A 24,631-nucleotide genomic window follows, 5' to 3' on the forward strand; every position below is an offset into this window, starting at 1 on the left:
TTGCGAGCACATGATTAGGTAAGAAAAGCATATATGTTATGTTATGTTAACCGGGGACTTAGAAACAACAGAGAGGCTCCATCCCCGCCGCAGCCGCAGTGGTCCACAACCCCACGACGACTACCACAGTCCACTTCACTCCTCCGCCGCCCCACACCAAACCAAGGGTTATTGTGCAGCTCGGCCCCCCAGGGAACATTTCACATCAGACGACTTTTTTGCGCAGTAATCAGCGACATAGTGTAACTGAGGCGGAATAAGGGGAACCAGCCCGCATTTGCCACGGCAGATGGAAAACCGCCTAAAAACCATCCACAGACTGGCCGGCTCACCGGATCTCGACACAAATCCGCCGGGCGGATTCCTGCGGGGGCCGGCACTCCTTCCCACCCTGAAAGCTGTGCGTTAGACAGCACGGCCAACCAAGTGGGCAGGAAAGCATATAAGTAGAGTAGAAATTAATGAGGAATCATTTTAGTGACAGTACAGGCTGCAAATAGGAAAATCCACTAACATAGGTGACTTCAACAAAGGTCTGATTGTTATGGCCCAATGCTTAGGTAAGAACATCTTTGAAATGGCAAAGTTGTTCAGCTATTTGCATGCCACTGCCATGAGTCTATGGACAATGGTTGAAGAACAGTGAAAACACAAATAGGCAAGAAGGTGTTGGACACCTGCGTCTCATCACAGAATGTGGAGTTTGGAAGTTTGTCTGCTATGTAAAACAGGATAGGTGGTGATCTGTGACAGATCTGATGACAGAGTACAATGCTGATGCACGCATAAGTGTTTCGGAGCAATGGCTCATTGCACATTACTGGACATCAAGCTCAACAGGAGATAATCCCTACAGGTTTGATTGAAGCATGCTGTCAATTACAATTGCAGTAGGCAATCTCAACAGGAGATAACCCCTACAGGTTTGATTGAACCACGTTGTCAATTACAATTGCAGTGGGCATGGGATTATTGAGACTGGACCATAGATTAATTTCAACATGTTGCTTTGTCAAATAAATCAAATTTCTTGTTACACCAGATCAATGTCTGTGTCCAGATATGCCTTCATCCAAGTGAACAGCTGCTCGAAACATTCACCATGCCACAGATGCGGGCAGGTGAGTGCAGTACTGTGCTATAGGGAAAACACCTATGTTTTCATGGGACCTGTGGTACTAATTGATGACACTATGACAGATGTGGACTACTTGAACATTATTGCAGATCACTTGCATCCCTTCTTACTTGATGTATTCAGTGACAGTGATGTGATTTACATCTTCATCTACATAGATACTCCACAAGCCACTATACGGTACATGGCAGAAGGTACCCTGTACCACTACAAGTCATTTCATATCCCAGCAGGATAATTATCCTTGTCACAAGGCCAGAGTTATGTTACAGTGGCTCGAGAAGCATGCTAGTGACCTCATGTTGACTACCAAATTTACCTCATCTGAACCTAATGGAACACATTTGGGACACTACAGGTTCGAGCTCCACACCCACAAACCACCAACCTGTATTTTATGGGAATTGTTTGAGCTGTACATCTCCAGGAACTTAACATGGACTCATCCCATCTATGTCACACCATATCACTGCTGTATTGTGTTCTAAAGCACAGCAACATGTCATTAAGCATGTGGTCATAATGTTTGGGCTCATTAGTATATCTCCCTGAACAACGTAGCATCTCAAGGGTAAGTAATGATGTAAAGTTGACAAAAAAATGTTAGAACTTCTGTATTTCTCCCCCATGTGAGCAAAAATCTGAATTATGAACATCAACTTCATTTGTAATTAACCATTTTTATAAGGAGAAAGCAAGCCAAATGATATACGTGTTTTATTAAGACCACTGTTGTTATTTTATTTCAGTAAAACGAAATGCATCTGGTGACAAAAATACGCATTTCCTTGGAGTAGCAAGACAGGTTTAAAATACCTTTGCACTGATTTCAGAAATAACCTCAGAAAAAAGTAGGCCTCTTGACAGAAGTGTATAAGGCAAGGAAGAGTTGTGTATACCAACACTACAGGTGACTGCCAACAAAATGTTGGTTCTACTACGACTGTTATTATCTACTGTTTTACAGTTATTGTATAATTTTTCTTTCGAGAAATGTATATGTATTAAGCATACAAACCAACAGTGACTTTCAAGGTGCCAAAATGTTCTAAAATAAATAAAATGTCTATAAAACACCACACTGTATAATGTACTTGCAGTGAGACAGTCACAATTCCTGAAATCCTTCGCCTGTGGCCTCGGGATCTGCCGAGTAGCACCTCGGTCCTGGGTCCATGGATAAACCACAAAAATCCGCCACATATAAACAGACCCGATTTGCGGGCAGATCGGTAAGACTAGATCCAATGGGCATGCACTGCACATTAGTGGGAAATGATGGGCTTCAGACTGGCACCTTAAGAGATACCTACAGGGATGGCCCGAGGTTTTGGTCTGTTGCACGAATCCACTTGTGGCCAACTATTCATGTGTCACAGAGAGCATGTTGATGAAATGAGGCCACGGTGACCATACCAGGCAACAGACAACTTGCGCAAATACTCTGAGAATCAGTACTAATGAGGATAGGTAACAACTCATCATAAAGTTGATCGCTGAGCCACAGAAATGAAAGGAGAAAAGACAATCATACCCTCACAACTAAATTTTCGGTAATAGCCTTTGTCAAAAAATGAGAGCACATACACATTCACACAATCACTCAGGTACAACTCATGCATACATGACCGCCTTCTCCAGTTCTCCAGCTGCTGCATCAATAATCTCCGAGCATCAGATCCAAACAAACCACTCCTCACACCTCCCTGCCTCTCATCGGCAGCTGCTAGGGTAGTGGCATGAAGTGGTGGTAGCTCTGACTGCAAATTGAGTGTAGTAGTAGGTAGGAGAGAAGCAGTAGTAATGAAGGAGTAGGGAAGCAACACACGTTCTCAGCTGCACCCAGACAGTGATGGTGCATGACATCTCAGTTAATAAACCATTTACTCTCATGAGACAAAAATGAGATTTTTCCAGTGTTTTTCAAATTTCCCTGATACTTCCCTGAATTCCCTGACACGTTTGAAATTCCCTGATATTTCCCTAATTTCCAGAACTTGTGGCAACCCTGTTATAGAACTGATTACGGAGCAAATGGATGTTACCATCCACAAATGTGACATTGGCTTTGAAGAAAAACTGTGTGCATTTGAGGATACTAGAAAGGAAAGTGATTATTCTAGAAAAATAACAAGATCAGGTTCATCATGGATCCAAACAACAAAGGTACTGTTTACGGGTCTGAATCGGATGAGAAGCAACAAAGCGATGTTGGTTGATCGGGTGCAAAGGTATCAAACTTAAAGTGCTCTTCATGTTCTGAATAAAGGATAGGTGTTTGCAGTAAAGGGTTGCACTTGTTGATTGACCAACTCATTGGTACTATCTCATCATGTTCATGAAAATGCTTTAGTGTCAATAATTATAAAAGAAGTCTTTCCTAAGTAGTGAGCAGAAACTGCAGAAAGTCATTTCTTAGAAAATCTCCCACAAGTTTTCAAACAAGGTGACCATAAATCATAATGAAATCAAGTTATCTGTACAAGGTAAGAGTTTCATTGTAATTCACAATTTGAGTAATTTGCTCCTGCAAATAATTTCTACTTCACACTCCAAAACTGAATCAGTTCATTTATAAGTTCATCAATTAATGGCAGCAGCACTAAGGTCACCAAAAAGTACTTACATGTTTGTGCATTAAATTTCAATGTTAGTTGAAAGGCAATGCCTACAATGAATAAAAATAGCCTTGCAATATAAATTGATGAAAGCACTGTGCATACTTACACATGTAACATCGACTTTGATTACAGGAATAAGATCTCTCCAACTGTTTGACAAACCAGCAGTTTGATGTGGCAGTCTGCTATTATTATCCCCTGGAGCACCGGTCTCATCTGCAGATCCCCCAACTGCAATGTCCACTGTATCTGTAACATAGGTTAGTCATATAAACGACACAATAACAACCTTCACAAGCCAACAGAAATGTTGAACTGATCCTACTCACAATACTGTCAATAAATAGTTCATACATTAAAAAATGATCAGACCCTTGCCTTCTTGAATTTGTAACTGCATCAAAATTCAAATTGAAAAAATAATAATTATTCATCAATTCAGTGTTACATGGTTTAGCTATATTACATTTAATTTCCAAATAAAATATTTAAAGTACCTGAACCATTGGTTTCATTTCGCTGAAATATCTGCGACTCCAAACCAAAAATTTTTTCAAGATTTGCATACAATGAGGTACGGTTGTAAACATGGAGTTCAAAGCCGTTCAGCATTACCGACAAACGAGTGTCCGAGTGAGACAAATCTGTAACACAAGTTTGGAAACTACCATCAATATAGATGAGAGCAGATACATTAGTTAAAAATTGATCTATATAAGGTGTCTGAAAGTATGTTTCAGGCCAGGTGTTAATTTAGAATACTGCAGAGACTCAGCAATGGAAGAACATAAATACGTCAATGAATCTTGCCATGTGCTGTCCTCATTAAATACATATGTCTGATCTCAATGGCAGTTCCACAACCTGGGCCATCTGGATCCCCCCTCTCCGCCACCAGCTTTTCTGAAGTGCACAGTTGGGAGTTATCCTTAAACACATTCTCCATTTCTGAAATTATTCTGGTTTCCACCTATAGTAACCTACTCCCCCTTCCCCCCCCCCCCCCCCCCCCCAACATTTTCCATTGCTCTGTCCTGTCACCTACTTCCTATTCAAGTCCCCTCACCCTCACTGTGTGTTGCCCTCTGCCAACACACCCACCATCTCTCCTCTTCCCTCCTCCTCTCCTTTTCTGCTTCTCGTTTCATCCTCCCTCCACATCACTTTGTCTGACAGCCTCCCAACACTGTGCCTGGTGGCAGTCTTCTCATGCCTCCATGTAGTCCCTGTACACACTGCCTCTCCAGATTGCTTTTTCATTCAATGTGACAGCTGCATTTTGATTCAAGCTGCCAGAGGTGCTGGTCATATGTATGTGAGGTGTGCTCGGCTAGCTGAATGAGTCTGTGTGGATTTCTTTCTCTGAAGAAAGCTTTGTCCAAAACCTATATGTAATGATATTTTAGTTGTGCCTGTCTGTAACTCAAAGTATAATATTTATGGCGAGTAGCAATCTATCCTTTTCCTTATGTTGTTGAGTTTCCATTGTTTGCACGAATGATGAGATGTTTTCCTTGTATTAACCTGACAGATCCTATTTGATTGTAAAATGATAATTGGACAAATACATTACTGATACTGAATCCGCATTTTCAAAAGCAAAAGCAAGAGTGTGATGAGATATTCTACTGTTTAAATGAAAAGACTGAACTTTTTTTGTTCAAACATTAGGCGGGGGGAGGGGGGGGAGGAAAAAAAATCAGCTCTGAAGTAAATCAGGCAGGAAAAAATTTGGTACACTGATAACCTGCTACATAGCTGTCCACTTCAGCTTCAATGTCTTTCAATATTATAATAGAACAATTACCCAACATTGGTGGTAGCAGATGCCAAGGTACCAATGTCAGACAATACTATGCAGCTACAGTGGCCTGAGATGTTAAGTTACCAAAAACACAGAAATTTGGCTGCCCACGTTCATTAAATCATCTTCATCCTTCAGTCCCAAACAACATAAAAAAATCCTGAATTTACACTCTTCCTGTCTGAAACAAACCTTTTGATGAAATCATTTACACTAGGAAAAAAGATACTACCATTTTCATACCACAGTTTTTGTGAGGATGAGTTTCTTTTTCCATATTGAGTAATGTCCACACCATGAAACAATGGAACTTTCTGTTTGAATTCCTGTTCTTGGGATCTGAGAATAAATCTGAATTTTGCGAATCAATAACTAACACAGAAACAATGAACATCATTTATGACTCTGGTTCTGCTGGCTACTTGGATTTGCATGTCCAGTTACAATTTGGTTGGTATAGGATTTATCATATCATTTATTGTGTGAAATGTTGTGCAGCCAAAGACAAAACATGAGTGCATTGTTAAGACATTTATTCCGAACATGTGCAATGAAAGAACTGATGCATCATAATAATAATGGTGATGAGACTTACTTTTATTTTATGTTATTGTGAATACATAAAGCCCACTGAGGTTTACAAGAAAGATTTAAGCAGATTTTGTTATGATACAGCATGTCTATGGTCTACAGTGCTACCAGTGTTCAGCTGCATCTTTTGTAACCTGACAACACAGAAATAGCTGCTGCGCATTCCATGTTTGTTTGATTTTTGGTTTGAACACATCTAGTATGAAATCTATTTATTTATTTATTTATTTGATAGTAAAATCTGATTTCAGTCAATACACTCTCTTCTTTCCAATATTCAAATAATAAAGAATGTGCAATGAATCAGATGCTGATCTGTCAGTACTTATTATTTCATTACAAAAACTACAATGAACTGTTTTAAACCAATAACACACACATGTGCAAATGGAAAAAAATTGTATAACATGTCCAGATATTCATTGAAGGTGCTTTGTCACTTAATTTGCAGCATACTAAAGGAGTTTGTCTTTTAAATGACATCAAATTATGTGGAAAGGATACAATAACTCTCTCAGAAAACAATAGTGGTTTCTTTGTACTGAAAGTCAGAGGACAAACCTTCCAAGCAGCAAGCATCCACATTCTTTTTTTACAAATGAACATTAAATAAAGCACCACCGAAAGTTGATTTGATTTCTTATTGTTGGATTTGTGACTGGACTTGGGCACTGAATCAATTACGAATGTTGCTTGTGCCTGTGACATTAACATAAATATAGCAGAGAAAATTCTGGTAGAATATAAATACTTTAGGAGTAAAGGAGACAAGTATGGTGTCAGCTTGTGCATCCAGTTGACACCCTGTAGGTATCAAGTGTGTTTGTATATATCTGTACTCTAGCTCAAGAATTGTCTCATTCCAAAAGCTATCAAGTATTCTTTCTTTTCTGTGTGTGCTCGTCAACAACTCAATACTTCCACTTTTCAGTAAACGCTTTTCTTTATTCCTGAAGTATTGATATTAATATAGGTCAGTTTCATAAACTGTTATTAGATTCTCCTGTAATATTGAGTAAATGCCACCTCTAGGAGAACGGACAGTGAAGGAAATAGCTCTGCCACTGGCTCAGCATATATTCTGAAGCAATTATTTTTGGTATCACACTACATTCCAGTTAGTTTATGCTCTGCGTTCATTTAACATAGAACTCCTTGCAAAGGTCACAGGACTAGCAGAGAATACAAATCAGGCAAGCAGTTTTATTGGCTGATACGTTCCATCCTAACAAGGGAGCATTTTCCTCTTTTTAGTGATAACTTCCCTGAATCAGCAGATCACAAAGTACATTCTTTGGCACCGAAGAGTTTCATGGATCTGATGATGAAATAAAATACAGTTTATAAACTTACTTGCTCAATGAAATATGCTACAGTCATTCATGTCAAGAGTGTCACCCAGTACTGGGAAAACAATCACATTATTGCAATATTATTAGTGTAAAAAGCAGTAACAAGAAATAATGAATTTCTTTCAAGCAGATTCAGTACCTGGGCACAGGTTTATATTCGTAGGTATATGACAAAAAGGAGTAGCTGAAAAGATTACTTTTCTTTTTATTAAAAGTTGTGAAAGTGTGTGTGATGAAGACAACCATGAATGTGCACAAAAGATTCAGTAAGACAGGATGAAGTTGGCACAGAACTGAATAAAAGTGTTGAAGAAGGAACTGCAGAGAAAATTGGCAATGCCACTGATTGGATGAACAATGCTGATACATCTTTGGAGCCACAAAGCACTGCAGCCTGCTGTTATGGCATAGAGAACTTCAGTTCTGATAATCACACATCTAACACAGTAATTATGAAATACTGTATCTCTAATCATCATATCATTGTAAGCATTAAAAATAAGAAATTATTGCATACCTTCAGATACATCTTTTGGCACATATGATCTCCACCAGCGGAATATAAGCCAGCCATCTTGGACTCTTACAGTATAATCATGTGTTATGTACACAATATCTCTGAACATTATTTTTCCAGCCAAAGCATTACAGGTAAATGATCCTAAAAAAATACAGAAACATTACATTGTATGCTGAAAATCAACAAAAGCTTGCAAAATAAAAATAAAAACCTGCCACAACACTATAAACCCTAAATTAGTCAGTCATAATCATAATGAAATTAGTGTCTCCAATATCCTTATTATACAAACAAAATTGTTCTGGAATTCACTTAACAACAAATTTGTTTGCAAGTGAATGTGAAATAGTGCTAGAAATAATGAAACAAAATAATAAACAGTTTATATGTGGTTGTTGTTGTTGTTGTTGTTGTCTTCAGTCCTGAGACTGGTTTGATGCAGCTCTCCATGCTACACTATCCTGTGCATGGCTTCAGAAAACATCGCTCTTGTGCAATGCAGCTAGCTCTATATTCGCACGAAGTAATGGCCGCTATCGACAGGGGATCTCAAGTTGATTCCGTATTTCTAGATTTCCGGAAAGCTTTTGACACCGTTCCTCACAAGCGACTTCTAATCAAGCTGCGGAGCTATGGGGTATCGTCTCAGTTGTGCGACTGGATTCGTGATTTCCTGTCAGGAAGGTCGCAGTTCATGGTAATAGACGGCAAATCATCGAGTAAAACTGAAGTGATATCAGGTGTTCCCCAGGGAAGCGTCCTGGGACCTCTACTGTTCCTGATCTATATAAATGACCTGGGTGACAATCTGAGCAGTTCTCTTAGACTGTTCGCAGATGATGCTGTAATTTACCGTCTAGTAAGGTCATCCGAAGACCAGTATCAGCTGCAAAGCGATTTAGAAAAGATTGCTGTATGGTGTGTCAGGTGGCAGTTGACGCTAAATAACGAAAAGTGTGAGATGATCCACATGAGTTCCAAAAGAAATCCATTGGAATTCGATTACTCGATAAATAGTACAATTCTCAAGGCTGTCAATTCAACCTGGGTGTTAAAATTACGAACAACTTCAGTTGGAAGGACCACATAGATAATATTGTCGGGAAGGCGAGCCAAAGGTTGCGTTTCATTGGCAGGACACTTAGAAGATGCAACAAGTCCACTAAAGAGACAACTTACACTACACTCGTTCGTCCCCTGTTAGAATATTGCTGCGCGGTGTGGGATCCTTACCAGGTGGGATTGACGGAGGACATCGAAAGGGTGCAAAGAAGGGCAGCTCGTTTTGTATTATCGTGTTATAGGGGAGAGAGTGTGGCAGATATGATACACGAGTTGGGATGGAAGTCATTACAGCATAGACGTTTTTCGTCGCGGCGAGACCTTTTTACGAAATTTCAGTCACCAACTTTCTCTTCCGAATGCGAAAATATTTTGTTGAGCCCAACCTACATAGGTAGGAATGATCATCAAAATAAGAGAAATCAGAGCTCGAACAGAAAGGTTTAGGTGTTCGTTTTTCCCGCTCGCTGTTCAGGAGTGGAATAGTAGAGAGATAGTATGATTGTGGTTCGATGAACCCTCTGCCAAGCACTTAAATGTGAATTGCAGAGTAGTCATGTATATGTAGATGTAGATGCAAGCTTCATCATCTCCCAGTACCTACTGCAACCTACATCCTTCTGAATCTGTTTAGTATATTCATCTCTTGGTCTCTCTCTATGATTTTTACCCTCCACGCTGCCCTCCAATACCAAATTGGTGATCCCTTGATGCCTCAAAACATGTCCTACCAACCGATCCCTTCTTCTAGTCAAGTTGTGCCACAAACTTCTCTTTTCCCCAATCCTATTCAATACCTCCTCATTAGTTACGTGATCTATCCACCTTATCTTCAGCATTCTTCTGTAGCACCACATTTCAAAAGCTTCTATTCTCTTCTTGTCCAAACTAGTTATTGTCCATGTTTCACTTCCACACATGGCTACACTTCATACAAATACTTTCAGAAACGACTTCCTGATACATAAATCTATATTCGATGTTAACAAATTTCTCTTCTTCAGAAACGCTTTCCTTGCCATTGCCAGTCTACATTTTATATCCTCTCTACTTCGACCATCATCAGTTATTTTACTTCCTAAATAGCAAAACTCCTTTACTACTTTAAGTGTCTCATTTCCTAATCTAATTCCCTCAGCATCACCCGATTTAATTTGACTACATTCCATTATCCTCGTTTTGCTTTTGTTGATGTTCATCTTATATCCTCCTTTCAAGACATTTTCCATTCCGTTCAACTGCTCTTCCAAGTCCTTTGCCGTCTCTGACAGAATTACAATGTCATCGGCGAACCTCAAAGTTTTTACTTCTTCTCCATGAATTTTAATACCTACTCCGAATTTTTCTTTTGTTTCTTTGCTGCTTGCTCAATATACAGATTGAATAACATCGGGGAGAGGCTACAACCCAGTCTCACTGCCTTCCCAACCACTGCTTCCCTTTCATGCCCCTCGACTCTCATAACTGCCATCTGCTTTCTGTATAAATTGTAAATAGCCAGTCGCTCCCTGCATTTTACCCCTGCCACCTTCAGAATTTGAAAGAGAGTATTCCAGTCACAATTGTCAAAAGCTTTCTCTAAGTTTACAAATGCTAGAAACGTAGGTTTGCCTTTTCTTAATCTTTCTTCTAAGATAAGTCGTAAGGTCAGTATTGCCTCAGGTGTTCCAACATTTCTACGGAATCCAAACTGATCCTCCCCGAGGTCCGCATCTACCAGTTTTTCCATTCGTCTGTAAAGAATTCGCGTTAGTATTTTGCAGCTGTGACTTATTAAACTGATAGTTCGGTAATTTTCACATCTGTCAGAACCTGCTTTCTTTGGGATTGGAAGTATTATATTCTTCTTGAAGTCTGATGGTATTTCGCCGTCTCATACATCTTGTTCACCAGCTGGTAGAGTTTTGTCATGACTGGCTCTCGAAGGCCGCCAGTAGTTCTAATGGAATGTTGTCTACTCCGGGGGCCTTGTTTCGACTCACGTCTTTCAGTGCTCTGTCAAACTCTTCACGCAGTATCTTATCTCCCATTTCATCATCATCGACATCCTCTTCCATTTCCATAATATTGTCCTCAAGTACATTGCCCTTCTATATACTCCTTCCACCTTTCTGCCTTCCCTTCTTTGCTTAGAACTGGGTTGCCATCTGAGCTCTTGATATTCATGCAAGTGGTTCTCTTCTCTCCAAAGGTCTCTTTAATTTTCCTGTAGGCAGTATCTATCTTACCCCTAGTGAGATAAGCTTCTACATCCTTACATTTGTCCTCTAGCCATCCCTGCTTAGCCATTTTGCACTTCCTGTCGATCTCATTTTTGAGACGTTTGTATTCCTTTTTGCCTGCTTCATTTACTGCATTTTTATATTTTCTCCTTTCATCAATTAAATTCAATATCTCTTCTGTTACCCAAGGATTTCTAGCAGCCCTCGTCTTTTTACCTACTTTATCCTCTTTTCTTTCCCCCATTCCTGTCAATTGTTCCCTTATGCTCTCCTTGAAACTCTGTACAACCTCTGGTTCTTTCAGCTTATCCAGATCCCATGTCCTTAAATTTCCACCTTTTTGTAGTTTCTTCAGTTTTAAACTACAGGTCATAACCAATAGATTGTGGTCAGAGTCCACATCTGCCCCTGGAAATGTCCTACAATTTAAAACCTGATTCCTAAATCTCTGCCTTACCATTATATGTGGTAGAAAAACCAAATTAACTACATTGATTTTCAAAATTTATCAAAGTAGGAGCAGTGTACACTATCACAATAAAATTGTTGCATGAAAGACTACTGTTTCCTTGATTTGCGGGTAATTCTAGTAAAACACTTAAATAAGGAGAAATGAAAAAGAGTAGGCTCTAATTACAACACTTCTTGTCACAAAATCAAATATAAAGCTGCATTATCAACTGTTTTGCATTGCAATTTAAACACCTTTCTGTTTCAGAAATCTCATTATAATACTTTTATATCTATATATATGTGTGTGTTATCAATCTCTTCTCTTTTAGGATTCATGTTCCCTGTAATTAGAGATTTGCCTTGGATATGTAATAATTTTCAGCCAGTACTTCCATAAATTGTGGTTACAACCTAATTCAAATACAACAGAATTTGTATGTTTTCATTTCTCTGACGGACTGGCAGAGAGAGCCCTTGATGTCTATTTGGATCCTCCTGCTGTAATAGAAAGCTATGTGTGAGAGGACAGTGCCCAATCTGAAGATGTGTGAGGGTCACTTTTTCCTGCCTGAGCAACCGGCAGGAGGAACGCCATGGCCGAGTTGTTGACTTCACAAACCGCAGTTTACTGGCCGTCACCACCAGCCATTCTTCCTCCCACAACTCCACGCACTTCTTGTGGAGTGCAGAAATAACAGACTGCAAGTAAATAGGACACTGGACCACATCCTGCTCTCTGTAGGCCTCCTTGGCAGCCCGACGAGCCTGTTCATTGCCCCATATTCCGACATGACCTGGCACCCAGCAGAATAACACCTGCTTACCCTGCTGTTGGAGCATGTACAGTTGGTCATATATCAGCTGGACCATCTCCTCCATTGGGTACAGATTCTTCAATGATTGTAAGGCACTAAGAGAATCGGAGCAGATGAGAAACCGATTGCCCCCAATACGATTCATCTGCTCCAGTGGCTTCAGGGCGCGTGGAGCTCTGCTGCGAAAACGGGATATTCGGGAGGCGAATCCTGGTAACATGATCAGAGAACACTACAGAACAGCCAAGGAAATTCTCTTGTTTGGAGCCATCAATGTAAACGATGGTAAAACCGGGATGCACATCTAAAATGTTAAAAACAGATATTGGAAAGTAAAATATGGCGTACTATCTTTCTTAAAATTAGTCAAATCTAAAATAAGTCTGGGTCTCTGGAGGAGCCAAGCTGGAAATCTGTTCCAACCACGGCAGAAAACATGAAGACCAGCCACATCCATTGTAGAGAGGCAATCCTGTGTGCAAATCCCAAAGGGCCTTGTTGCTTGTTGCCAGTTATGAAAACTCCGTGCCAGAGGAGGATGAGCAACGGTATGGTATGCAGGTGTGGACATAGTTTGATACATCTGGCACACTGTAAGTAGCCATCACCACATATGAAGTGGTGGTTCACCAGCATCTGCATAGAGGCTTAGTATGGGGCTACTTCTGAATGCCCCAGTGGGCAACCTAATCCCTTCGTGGAGCACAACGTCCAACATCTTTAAATAAGAAGGCCTTGCAGACCCACACACCGTGCACCCATAATCGAGCCAAGATCACACAAATGCCCTGTAAAACTGGAGCAGACAAGTCCTGTTTGCTCCCCATGTACTGTGGCTAAGACATTTTAAAATACTTACAGTCTTAAGTGGCCATTGTTTCAGGTCTCTATAATGAGGTAACCATGTAAGCTTCAAGTCAAAAATTGGGCCCAGAAATCTCACTGCATCTTTAAAAGCAAGGACAGTGTCCCTCATCCTCGACTCAAGGTTAAAATTGAACAAGAACAGTGAAAAAGAACACACACAGACTTCTCAGTGGAAAACTTAAAACCACTCTTCTGCACCCATTCATCCAAATGTCTAAGAGTAAGTTGCAACTGAGCATTGTTATTACAAGGCTTAAAGAAGAGCAAAGCAGAGAAATCATCCACAAACAAGAAACACTGGACAGTAACCGTGGCAAAATACGCTGCCATAGTCTCAGCAATGTCTCGTGGGTCCATGTGGAGAGTGCTATTATTCATTACAGCAGCCATGGGGCACCTCTTCCTCTCCCAGAAATTCTCCTGATGGTTTCCCACACAATGGAACTGTTAGTGGAATGATTAATGGTGTTCAGGAACTGTTGCCACGACCTCTTCTCGCTCTCTCAAATAATTTGGCGACATTTTGCCTTCACCACCCGAAAGGCTGCAAAATTGTCAGTAGTTGGCCGACACTGGAACTTATGCAGAGCCACATGCCTGGTCCTGATTGCAGAGCAGCATTCAGCACTCCACCAAGGGATGGGTTGCCTTTCCTGGTGGCCTGGGTAATGGAAGCTGCAGCGGCATGGTGAACCATTTTAGTAATATGATCCACCCATGCCTCAACATTGGCACAGCATTCAAAGTGGGCCATCTGGCTATAAAGTGTCCAGTCGGCCCTACTGAGCACCCATCATGGAGGTTTCCTTTCGAGGCCCACACCCTCTGGCAGGTGAATCCTGATCAGGAAGTGATCACTTCCCTGCAAGTCAGTAAACACTTCCCATTGAGCACTGGGGGCAAGAGCTGGAGAGCAAAGTGAGAGATCAATGGCAGAGAACAACCCAGTCGCTGTGCAGAAGTGAGTGCTCTGTCCCACATTGAGCAAGTAGGCATAGGATGGCATGAGAAGCCTCTCAATTGCTCTACCGCTGGGACAGGTAATTGCAGAGCTCCAAAGCACATTGTGGGCATTAAAATCACCACAGATGATGAACGGCTGGGGGAGCTGTGTAAGAAGACTGGTGAGGGCCTCTTCATCAAGTGCATCATGTGGGGGCAGGTAAATGGAACATATAATCGAAGAATGTCACACATGCATGGATACAGCAACGGCTTTTAAGGTCGCCGTAAGTGAGAGAGGTGAGGAATTGTAGTACATCCTAACAAAAATACCTACTCCTCCTGTAGCTCTCTCTCCATGCAGGTCATCCTTTTTGTGGAGTGTATAGCCTCGTAGCTCAGGGGAGTATGATGGATGGAAATAAGTCTCCAGGAGACACAGACACAGTGGTCTACACTGAGAGAGTAGACGAAGTTCCTCCATATGCGTCCTGAACCCCTCCAAGTTCCACTGAAGTATGGGAGCCATCTACGATGGGGGTAGCACCTTCATCCTGTCTCTCCGACGGGGTGGGAAGACTGCAGCATGTGGAGGGGGCAGTCGTGGGGCGAGATGACGGCCCCACACGTACATCATACTCCATCAGCTCTGGGGAAGTGTCAGATGAAGTATCATGTAAAACGACATCAAAATCGTCAGACAGTTTACCACGATTTAAACTGATGTTGCTGCTTTATAGTGATAATGGCCATACTGGGCTTCTGAACAGCCTCTGCTGTTGGAGGAGCCAGAGGCTGGCCCACGGTCACCACTGTACCTTTGTCTGCCGTTGAAGTAGGGGCTACAGGCTCTGAAACACTGGCTGCCTTGCAAGTGCACTGACATCTGCTTTTGGAGTAGGCTTCTGAGCCAGTGATGCAAAATGATTTAGCAAATGTGTGAGGCTGCATCAGCTTGTAGATCATTTTGGCCTCACCGTAGGGGATACGCTTGGTTCTTTTTATTTCCTGGTCTATGCATTCCTCTAAAAATATTCGGCAGTCCCTACTTCAAACAGGGTGGTTTCCAGAGCAACTGATACAGTTGGCTGGAGATGAGCAATCAACTCCTTCATGAGCAGCCTTACCGCAGTTGCCACAAGTCGCTTCGCCTTTACACCCTAAGGTGGTATGCCCAAAATGCTCGCATTTAAAGCAACGCATTGGGGTTGGGAAATAAGGTCTCACACTAAGGGAAAGGAAGCCAGCCTTAACATACTCAGGAAGTTTTGTGCTACTGAATGTCAGAATAAAGGAGTCAGATTTGATAAGATTGCAATCAACCCTCTTCAAAATATGTTGTACATCAACTATATCTTCTGGAGCCCACTCACATTGCAGTTCCTCCTTAGGAGCGTCGACTAGATCCTGACATGTCAAAACACCTTTGCTATAATTCAAGGTTCTGTGCATTTCAGTGTCTCTGGCATATTCCCAAAGGCATTTAGCAGTTTGGAGGTTGGCTGCTTGCTGAGAATTGGAAGTTTCCACTAGTAAGGTCCCACTGCGCAAGTGCTTCACCAATTTTAAGAAGCCACAGATTTCCTCCAAACCCTTTTGTATATAGGAGGGAGAAACCTTTTCGAAACTACCCTCCTTCCATTTCACTATCAGAAACATGTTCTGATTACCAGAATGCATTCTGTTTCTAAAGACTGGACTTGTCAAAGAATCACTGGAGTTGGGGACTGACTACACAAGCCCTCTTGATAGACTAGGGCAAATCTTCACAGTCTAACATGTATTCTAATCTACAGTCCAACTCAGCATGTTTCAAATATGTAAAACACTAACAAAGAGAAAAGAACTGGTGACAGCAAAAAAAAGAAGAGTCCAGAACCAGCAGCAACTCTGCCATGCACCTATGGATTTGTAATCTGTCACTTACCCAATGACTTTCTGAGTGAGACATAACATAATTACAACATCAAAAAAGATAAAGAATTCCATTTTAAAATTGTATATTCATTCAGTTCCTAAATAATACTGAATGAATATCAATGAAAAAAATTTAAACATAGTACAAAAAATTGTGACAGCATTTACTAGAGAGTTATGTGTTGCTGCAGCATCAGTTTAATGCAGGTCTTCACAATCTAACTAGGGATATACAGGTCAACTACTGATGTAATTCTGCAACTGGGCACTACAACAGTGCTGACGCAGTACCCTGCACTGCAGCATTCCATCATCAGTGATAGAGTGGACAGTTGTACAATGCAGCACCCATGGTGTTTTCACAGGCAACTACGCAACAGCGGCCTAGCTCCTGTGATAAAACACCTGCCTGAAGGCCTCATCTTGTAGCAGCATTTTTTCAGCACCGTGCATCTGACCAGGACAGTCTTCATGAAAGTCATCGGTTGATGGTTAGGCGAATTAGCCACAGTCTCACCAGGCTTTGAACAAAATCTCCCCCCCCCCCTCGCCACGGTCTTACAGGGGCCTGTGTCGGGCACAAGCCTACAGGCTTCCTCCCAGCTGCCTCAGGCTGCAGACGATGCTTGCCAAGCCAGTACCCCAGCCTCGATGCACTGCAGAGCTGACACCTGACTCGCACCAGCGAGGGTGCCACCCACCAACAGCTCTCACTGTCTCAGCACGACACATGTTGCCCATCCACTACAATCATCAGCAGGGTGACATATAGTGTGGAAGTACTGAATAATAAATAAAACTGAGGAAGCATTCTTGGCTTTGTGCTTGGTCACCTTTGCCTCACAACAGTTGGACAGAGCAGAAAATAATTACTCTGCAAAAGAGAAAGAGATGCTGAATCTCATATACGGCATACCATATTTTCAAAGTTATTTGTACGGGAGAAAATTCTAGGTCATAATAAATCGGCAACTTTGAGATGGTTACTATGATTAAAAGATCCATGGAGTCAGTTAATACATTTTGCACTAAAACTCACTGATTTTGATTTTGAGGAGATTCAGTGATTTGGCAAATCACACGGAAATGCTGATGGCCTGAGTCAGAAAGAATGTATGATAAACTGAGTGTGTTTCACCTCTTTAAAGCAGCAGAAGGCACATGCAGCTGACTCAGGCTGAAAGCTACTTGTTATGCAACCTTACACAATTGTGCACAACAGTGTTATGTAAACAAATAATATTAAGGTACCAGTTACTTTGTGAAATGAAATGTTAAAGCAGGTACAGTTACTTTGTGAAGTGAATCATGTATTAGCAGTGCACAGAGTTTCTAAAGTGACAGAATAAAATAATGCATAGCCAAAAAATACTGGAGGCAGACACGAATGCAAGATGTAGAACAGAGCACAAGGAACTCCATACCACGCACACATCAAGCTACATTAAGTCATCAGCTCATTCTGTTACGGAGGTTACCAAAGACAGAAAACCATTTGAGATGATTGGTTTGGACATTTTACGTCTTTTTGGGCAGATGTCAGGAGGGAATAATTGTGTTAATGATAATAGATTACTCTTCACACTTTGTAGAAATCATGGCTACTCCAAAACAGCAAGCCATTGGCACAAGCAAGCAATAACTGTTTATTAAAGTTTGGTACCCCACGGATGGTTATTACAGATCAAGGTACTAACTTCCAGTTAGAACTGATAAAGAAACTTTGCTACAAAATCAAAATAAGAAAAAGTGCATTACACCTACAAGCAAATGACAGAATGGAAAAGGTTTTCAGGATGAGAGGGACGATGTTGTGTCACTATGTCAACAATCATCATAATGCTATTACCTACATAATAGGGGCAGCATATAATTCTGAAGTGCAGAACTCAGCAGGGATTTATCACATTACAAAATGGCGTATGGATGGAAGATGCCATCACCATCTGAAATAGTGAAACCCAGAGTGGGGGAAAACAGTGCATCAGTGCAGAATTTATGAAAACTTTACCATAGTATAGCACCAAGTGCAAAAAGTGAACACAAAGGCCCTAGAACAGCAGCACTAAATGGGACAACGCAAAGCAGGGCTGAATAGGAAAACACAATGGCAAGTTAACCTGATACCGTGAAGGGCAGTGGGTGATGTTGATGAGCACTTACAAATCAAAGAGAAAAACTAAACAAATTTATGTAAACTCTGTGCTAAGTGACCGAGATGATCTTGCTGGAAAATGTTAAGTTACAACTCATTACACATACAACTGTTGCCCACGTTGGACATATCTGACCCTTTCAGGGCATCCCCGAAGCTTTACCACCGCTACTGGTCTCAGTACCGAAAAAGGAAGAAGGGAGTAAGACAGAAAAAGTGGCATGACAAGGTGAGCAAATAGTACCCACACAGCCTGCCTGCATCTCACTTGTCATATACATGAAAGATCAGGAGGAAGGCCAGCGCAGAGAAGAGATCGACTGGAATAGTAGATAAGAACAACAAATATGAATGTTATGTGGCACACCCATATCTGGCGAAGTGAGGGACAAAGGACTTTATGGAAATCTGTAGTATGTATGAGAGTAAAGGAGAGTATAGGAAGACTCAGGTGTTGATTAAAGATAAAGAGCTGGGTCGATGCCACAAGGAGCAGGTTACAGTATGCTCCTCCATGTTGGTACAAACTGTAATTGGTACAAGGTAAATGGTACTAATCCTCAGGATATGCAGCCCATTTATATTTTCAGAAAGTAGAAGCTCACTAGGTGTACTCAGTGTATGACTCAGTAGAAGCTGTCACAATTTGCTTCAAGCAAAGGCACTCAGGGGGAACAGAATGATTGCAATTACTGAATAGTGGGAGACTGTTAAAAGGGACTCAATGTGACATCTTGGGATTGACTTTTCAGCTACCAGCCACAATGACAAGGACTTTGGCTCTGGACTTCACATATGCTCTGCTGTACCTACCTAACAATCCTTTTGAAATCCTATCAACAAACAACCCAATCTACCTGAATGGTACCATTGAGTCAACCATATTTAGTTTTTTCAACAACATGTAGGCAACAAAGTATGGGCAATTCGCCAGAACAGTTGTATCAGTGTAATCAGCAGCATCAGAGTGGGTGTCAGCATTACCTACATCCAACATTGGTAGACAGCCATCTGCCCACTTGACAGTCACTCCATTATCACCCACCCCAATGATCAAAAACAATGTTTAAGCAACGTGATGGAGCTTTCTCGGTTTACACCAACTGGCATATACAATGTGATCAAGTGTACAGGGAAGAAGGGCAGACAGTGTATAAAGTGTAAACAGTGGAATGGGAAAGAGTGCACTGCACATGCAGCTGGGAAGCTGCGGGTATAGCAACTCCAAGTTGTTTTAGTAATTCAAAGTTTCAAAAGTATCTGAAAATTCAGAGGACAAATTCTCCCAAGGGAAGATGAAATGTAATAGCATCCACTTCAGGCAGGCCTCCAGAGCTAGCGGTCACATGAGTGCAAGGTGTACTTACTTCTGCAAATGTAAATATATATGTGTGTGTGTGTGTGTGTGTGTGTGTGTGTGTGTGTGTGTGTGTGTGTGTGTGTGTGTTGGGGGGGGGGGGGGGGGGGGGGGGGACTGTTTTCCTTTCTGAAGAAGGCTTTTAGCTGAAAGCTCAGCTTTGTAAGTCTTTTCGCAGTGTCTCTCTGCAACTCAATGACAGTGAGCAGTAATATTGTCGAAAAACTATTATTTAATCTGTTAAATCTCTAAAAATAATAAAATACAAGCCCACAAAGGAACATACTAATTTATATACACATATTTTCCTTTCATTAGAAACATAATACATCTATTCAAAATGAGTAAATGTGTGTCTCACTTATCAGTAACATTATAACAAATTATGTTTTACATACCCACATGCATGTATCCATCCGTGATAAAGCGATTCAAGAGTCGTGTAATGAAATAACCAATTACTCTTGAATTATAATATGTGATGTAAACAACCCAAACAACAGATGACAGAAGTGAACACAAAAGCCAAAAGAAATTTTTATCCATTGCAATTTCATCCAATTTGGTAGTTTGGTTCAAAAATGCTGGGCGGGGCTCGATCTCCATGGTGTCCATATTGAATAGTACCATTGTAGTTACAAAAAGACTCGTGTGTAGCCTATGAAGAAAAAAAATGTGTTACTGTTAGTGGCTACAAATAATCCACATGGTATTTTTTTGTGATTAGAATAATGGTATAAAATTAAAATAATAACTCTAAATAAGGCCAAAAAGCCACCACATAAATTTATACTGAACTGATCATGTCTTTCCAAAGAACATGTGTCATAATGAATAAAATCAATTTGTGCAGCTATTTTTATTATTAGACAAAATATAGCAAATCATAACTCACTGGCAGAAGATATTTGCAGACGTTTTATCTTTTTACCTGGTTAAGATTAGTTTATATACATGTGGAGGGACAAAACACTTAAAATATTTACATCTCTTTAACAATGCACTTATGGTCTCTCTTTGGAAATTTCTCACACATGCTTTTCTTATGAGATCAACATTTTTTCATTTTTCCTGTTTTTCCCCAACAAATAATGTCATCGTCACCACAGATTCAAAATTGTTGTGGTATACAATTTTTCTTGTGAACATATTTGTTTTGTCGACTAAGATTGTCACAGCACATGCCAAACTATGCAATTTATTTGCAAATGTGTAATATGTGATAAATCATGACAGGTTATGACGATTCATTCTCACGAATTTTACAGTCTGCTGTCTTCTCTCTTACATAAATACACTCCTGGAAATTGAAATAAGAACACCGTGAATTCATTGTCCCAGGAAGGGGAAACTTTATTGACACATTCCTGGGGTCAGATACATCACATGATCACACTGACAGAACCACAGGCACATAGACACAGGCAACAGAGCATGCACAATGTCGGCACTAGTACAGTGTATATCCACCTTTCGCAGCAATGCAGGGTGCTATTCTCCCATGGAGACAATCGTAGAGATGCTGGATGTAGTCCTGTGGAACGGCTTGCCATGCCGTTTCCACCTGGCGCCTCAGTTGGACCAGCGTTCGTGCTGGACGTGCACACCGCGTGAGACGACGCTTCATCCAGTCCCAAACATGCTCAATGGGGGACAGATCCGGAGATCTTGCTGGCCAGGGTAGTTGACTTACACCTTCTAGAGCATGTTGGGTGGCACGGGATACATGCGGACGTGAATTGTCCTGTTGGAACAGCAAGTTCCCTTGGCGGTCTAGGAATGGTAGAACGATGGGTTCAATGATGGTTTGGATGTAACGTGCACTATTCAGTGTCCCCTCGACGATCACCAGAGGTGTACGGCCAGTGTAGGAGATCGCTCCCCACACCATGATGCCGGGTGTTGGCCCTGTGTGCCTCGGTCGTATGCAGTCCTGATTGTGGCGCTCACCTGCACGGCGCCAAACACGCATACGACCATCATTGGCATCAAGGCAGAAGCGACTCTCATCGCTGAAGACAACACGTCTCCATTCGTCCCTCCATTCACGCCTGTCGCGACACCACTGGAGGCGGGCTGCACGATGTTGGGGCGTGAGCGGAAGATGGCCCAACGGTGTGCGGGACCGTAGCCCAGCTTCATGGAGACGGTTGTGAATGGTCCTCGCCGATACCCCAGGAGCAACAGAGTCCCTAATTTGCTGGGAAGTGGCGGTGCGGTCCCCTACGGCACTGCGTAGGATCCTACGGTCTTGGCATGGATCCGTGCGTCGCTGCGGTCCGGTCTCAGGTCGACGGGCACGTGCACCTTCCGCCGACCACTGGCGACAACATCGATGTACTGTGGAGACCTCACGCCCCACGTGTTGAGCAATTCGGCGGTACATCCACCCGGCCTCCCGCATGCCCACTATACACCCTCGCTCAAAGTCCGTCAACTGCACATACGGTTCACATCCACGCTGTCGCGGCATGCTACCAGTGTTAAAGACTGCGATGGAGCTCCGTATGCCATGGCAAACTGGCTGACACTGACGGCGGCGGTGCACAAATGCTGCGCAGCTAGCGCCATTCGACGGCCAACACCACGGTTCCTGGTGTGTCCACTGTGCCATGCATGTGATCATTGCTTGTACAGCCCTCTCGCAGTGTCCGGAGCAAGTATGGTGGGTCTGACACACTGGTGTCAATGTGTTCTTTTTTCCATTTCCAGGAGTGTATGTACTTTTATAAGGAAGTAAACGACTAATTAGGAAATGTATCGGGTATCAAATGAATTCAGAGAAGCACTGCTAGGACTGTAATAGTTAGTATAGCCCATATGAAAGTATAACAGAAACATTCAGCTGTAACGCGAAGCCTTGACCGAAAGACAACATTGTTCTTGTGAAACTCTGCTGGATAAATTTAGAGAAAGTCCAATACATATCTCGCATAGGGATCATGTTAAAAATATAAGTGATCAGGGTGTATACAGTGGCAGTTACACAGGCATTTTTCCCTTGCTCAATACGCAGACAAAATAGGAAAGAAAACTGTTAACAATGGTAGGATGTCTCCTCTGCTTGTACTATAACAGTGGCTTTTGGAGTATTCATGTAGGTGTTTCTTTTGTTCCTGCCAACATTACTAGAAAAGCGACCAGATTAAATCTCCAGACACCGACTAAAGAAAAGTGAATCTCCCTATAGAAACACAAGATTTCTTGAGGTACTGATTTACTTCTCATCACCTTATGTGGGAGGTCTTTCTCACAGAAGTAGCTGCTGTTGGTGGATACCAAACTAATCATCCTTCTACAAGAAAGTTAACTGTTCAATGTGTTGTTGACAGAGGCTTAAGAAGTTCCCAAAAAGCGAAAGGATCCATCCATATAATCTGCTTCAAATCTTCTAAAGTGACCATGTCTATTTTCAAAGTTTTCATAAACTGCTCCTTTATGGAGTTATCACATTGTCATTGGTAAGTCACTACCTGATGAAATAAACTGCTCTTGAAAATTCAACAGTTGTTTCTGCAGCCAGGTGGACTCCCAAACAGCACAGTGTCACATTAATCCAAGGGAAGAAATGTAGTATGGCATCTGTCTGTAAACACTGTTCTCCACGTTCCTGGATAAGGAAGCTTAGGGTTTAATATATCACTACAGTCAATGTTGTTTAAGACTGGCAGAAGATCAGATTGAACAAAGATGGGGAAGCAAGTTCATCACAAGTTTCTTGAAACAACCAACCTGATATTCACCTAATATGTTTACGACAAATTGCTGAAAACCTTTATCAGAATGCCAAGATGAGAATTCCTTCCAGTAGAGTATGATTCCTGCATCTAGCCCATTCAAGTAGTGTGTTGAGGTAGAGAGTAGGAACCAGTACACTGCAAATGAAATGTTCGGAGAAGATGCACCAGCACACAATCTGAAGGACTGTATGTTGGGAAGCAATGAAGATAATTTTTCCAAAAAGTGATAATCACTTTATGAATACAGTATGTTATGAGTGAATATCATACTGTATAGAATGCTTCTGAGTCAGGGTTGTTTTATACAATCAGATTGTCTGTGATTACAATATTGTTACAATAATACTATTTAGAATGTTAATTGTGAATTCAGAATTGTATAATGTCTGATGACCTAACTATTCCCAAAAAACTGTGAGTTAATTTGCACAAAATGAGTTTGCCTTAATGGCTAATATAAAAAGTGTCATAAGAAATACTCATCAGCATCTGTAAATTACACATTTTCTGCTTATCCATAATAATAATGAAGCAACATAAAATTTGTATGAAGATTGTACACAAATTTTAGTACGAATAATTTTATATCAATGATGTTAATGGAACTATTATTACACTTTTTTAATTGATGATGGATCTCAAAGCTTCTTTCTAAATGAGAAACTTTCCATTCTTCACAAAGCAGGCAACAATAGTATGATTCACAACATGTCTTCTGTTGAGCAAAACTCTGCATGGAGAATTGTCTGTACCACACATTGTTCTGCAATCATCCTTGCTGCACTCTCTGGTACACTCAATTCCACTACCACACCTACTACTGACACCATGCCCCTCATTTCACTCATTCTACACTCACAATCTTCTCTCAGCTGTCTCCCTCTTCCCATGTTCTACAGCCCCTCCCTCTCCCAAGTCACTACTTCACTTGATTGTGTGCCAAATATAATTCCTCCCCCCACTAGCGTCACAGTGGATGCATCAGTGCCAAAAACCAGTCTTGTCACTCTGCTATCTGCTACCTACCTACTCCTCCCCCACTCTGTCCCCCTCCTTATATTTATATCAAATGTTA

The 24,631-nt window shown here is 41.4% G+C and overlaps 1 protein-coding gene across 12 annotated transcripts in view; it reads right to left on the bottom strand.

Annotated features, from left to right (window-relative positions):
• The window catches only part of LOC126336925 (transmembrane protein KIAA1109 homolog), a 468,521-nt gene that overhangs the window by 420,607 nt on the left and 23,283 nt on the right, over nt 1-24,631 (bottom strand). For all 12 annotated transcript variants that reach the window (XM_050001082.1, XM_050001080.1, XM_050001090.1 and 9 more), the window contains exons 2-5: nt 20,215-20,474; nt 8,024-8,167; nt 4,257-4,403; nt 3,866-4,008 (exon numbers count right to left, since the gene is read on the bottom strand). In XM_050001082.1, the coding sequence (XP_049857039.1) occupies nt 3,866-4,008; nt 4,257-4,403; nt 8,024-8,167; nt 20,215-20,446 (666 nt within the window). In that variant the 5' untranslated portion in view covers nt 20,447-20,474. The remainder of the gene's footprint in view (nt 1-3,865; nt 4,009-4,256; nt 4,404-8,023; nt 8,168-20,214; nt 20,475-24,631) is intronic.

The sequence above is a fragment of the Schistocerca gregaria genome, chromosome 2 (genome assembly GCF_023897955.1).
Source record: "Schistocerca gregaria isolate iqSchGreg1 chromosome 2, iqSchGreg1.2, whole genome shotgun sequence".
NCBI classification, from domain to species: Eukaryota; Metazoa; Arthropoda; class Insecta; order Orthoptera; family Acrididae; genus Schistocerca; species Schistocerca gregaria.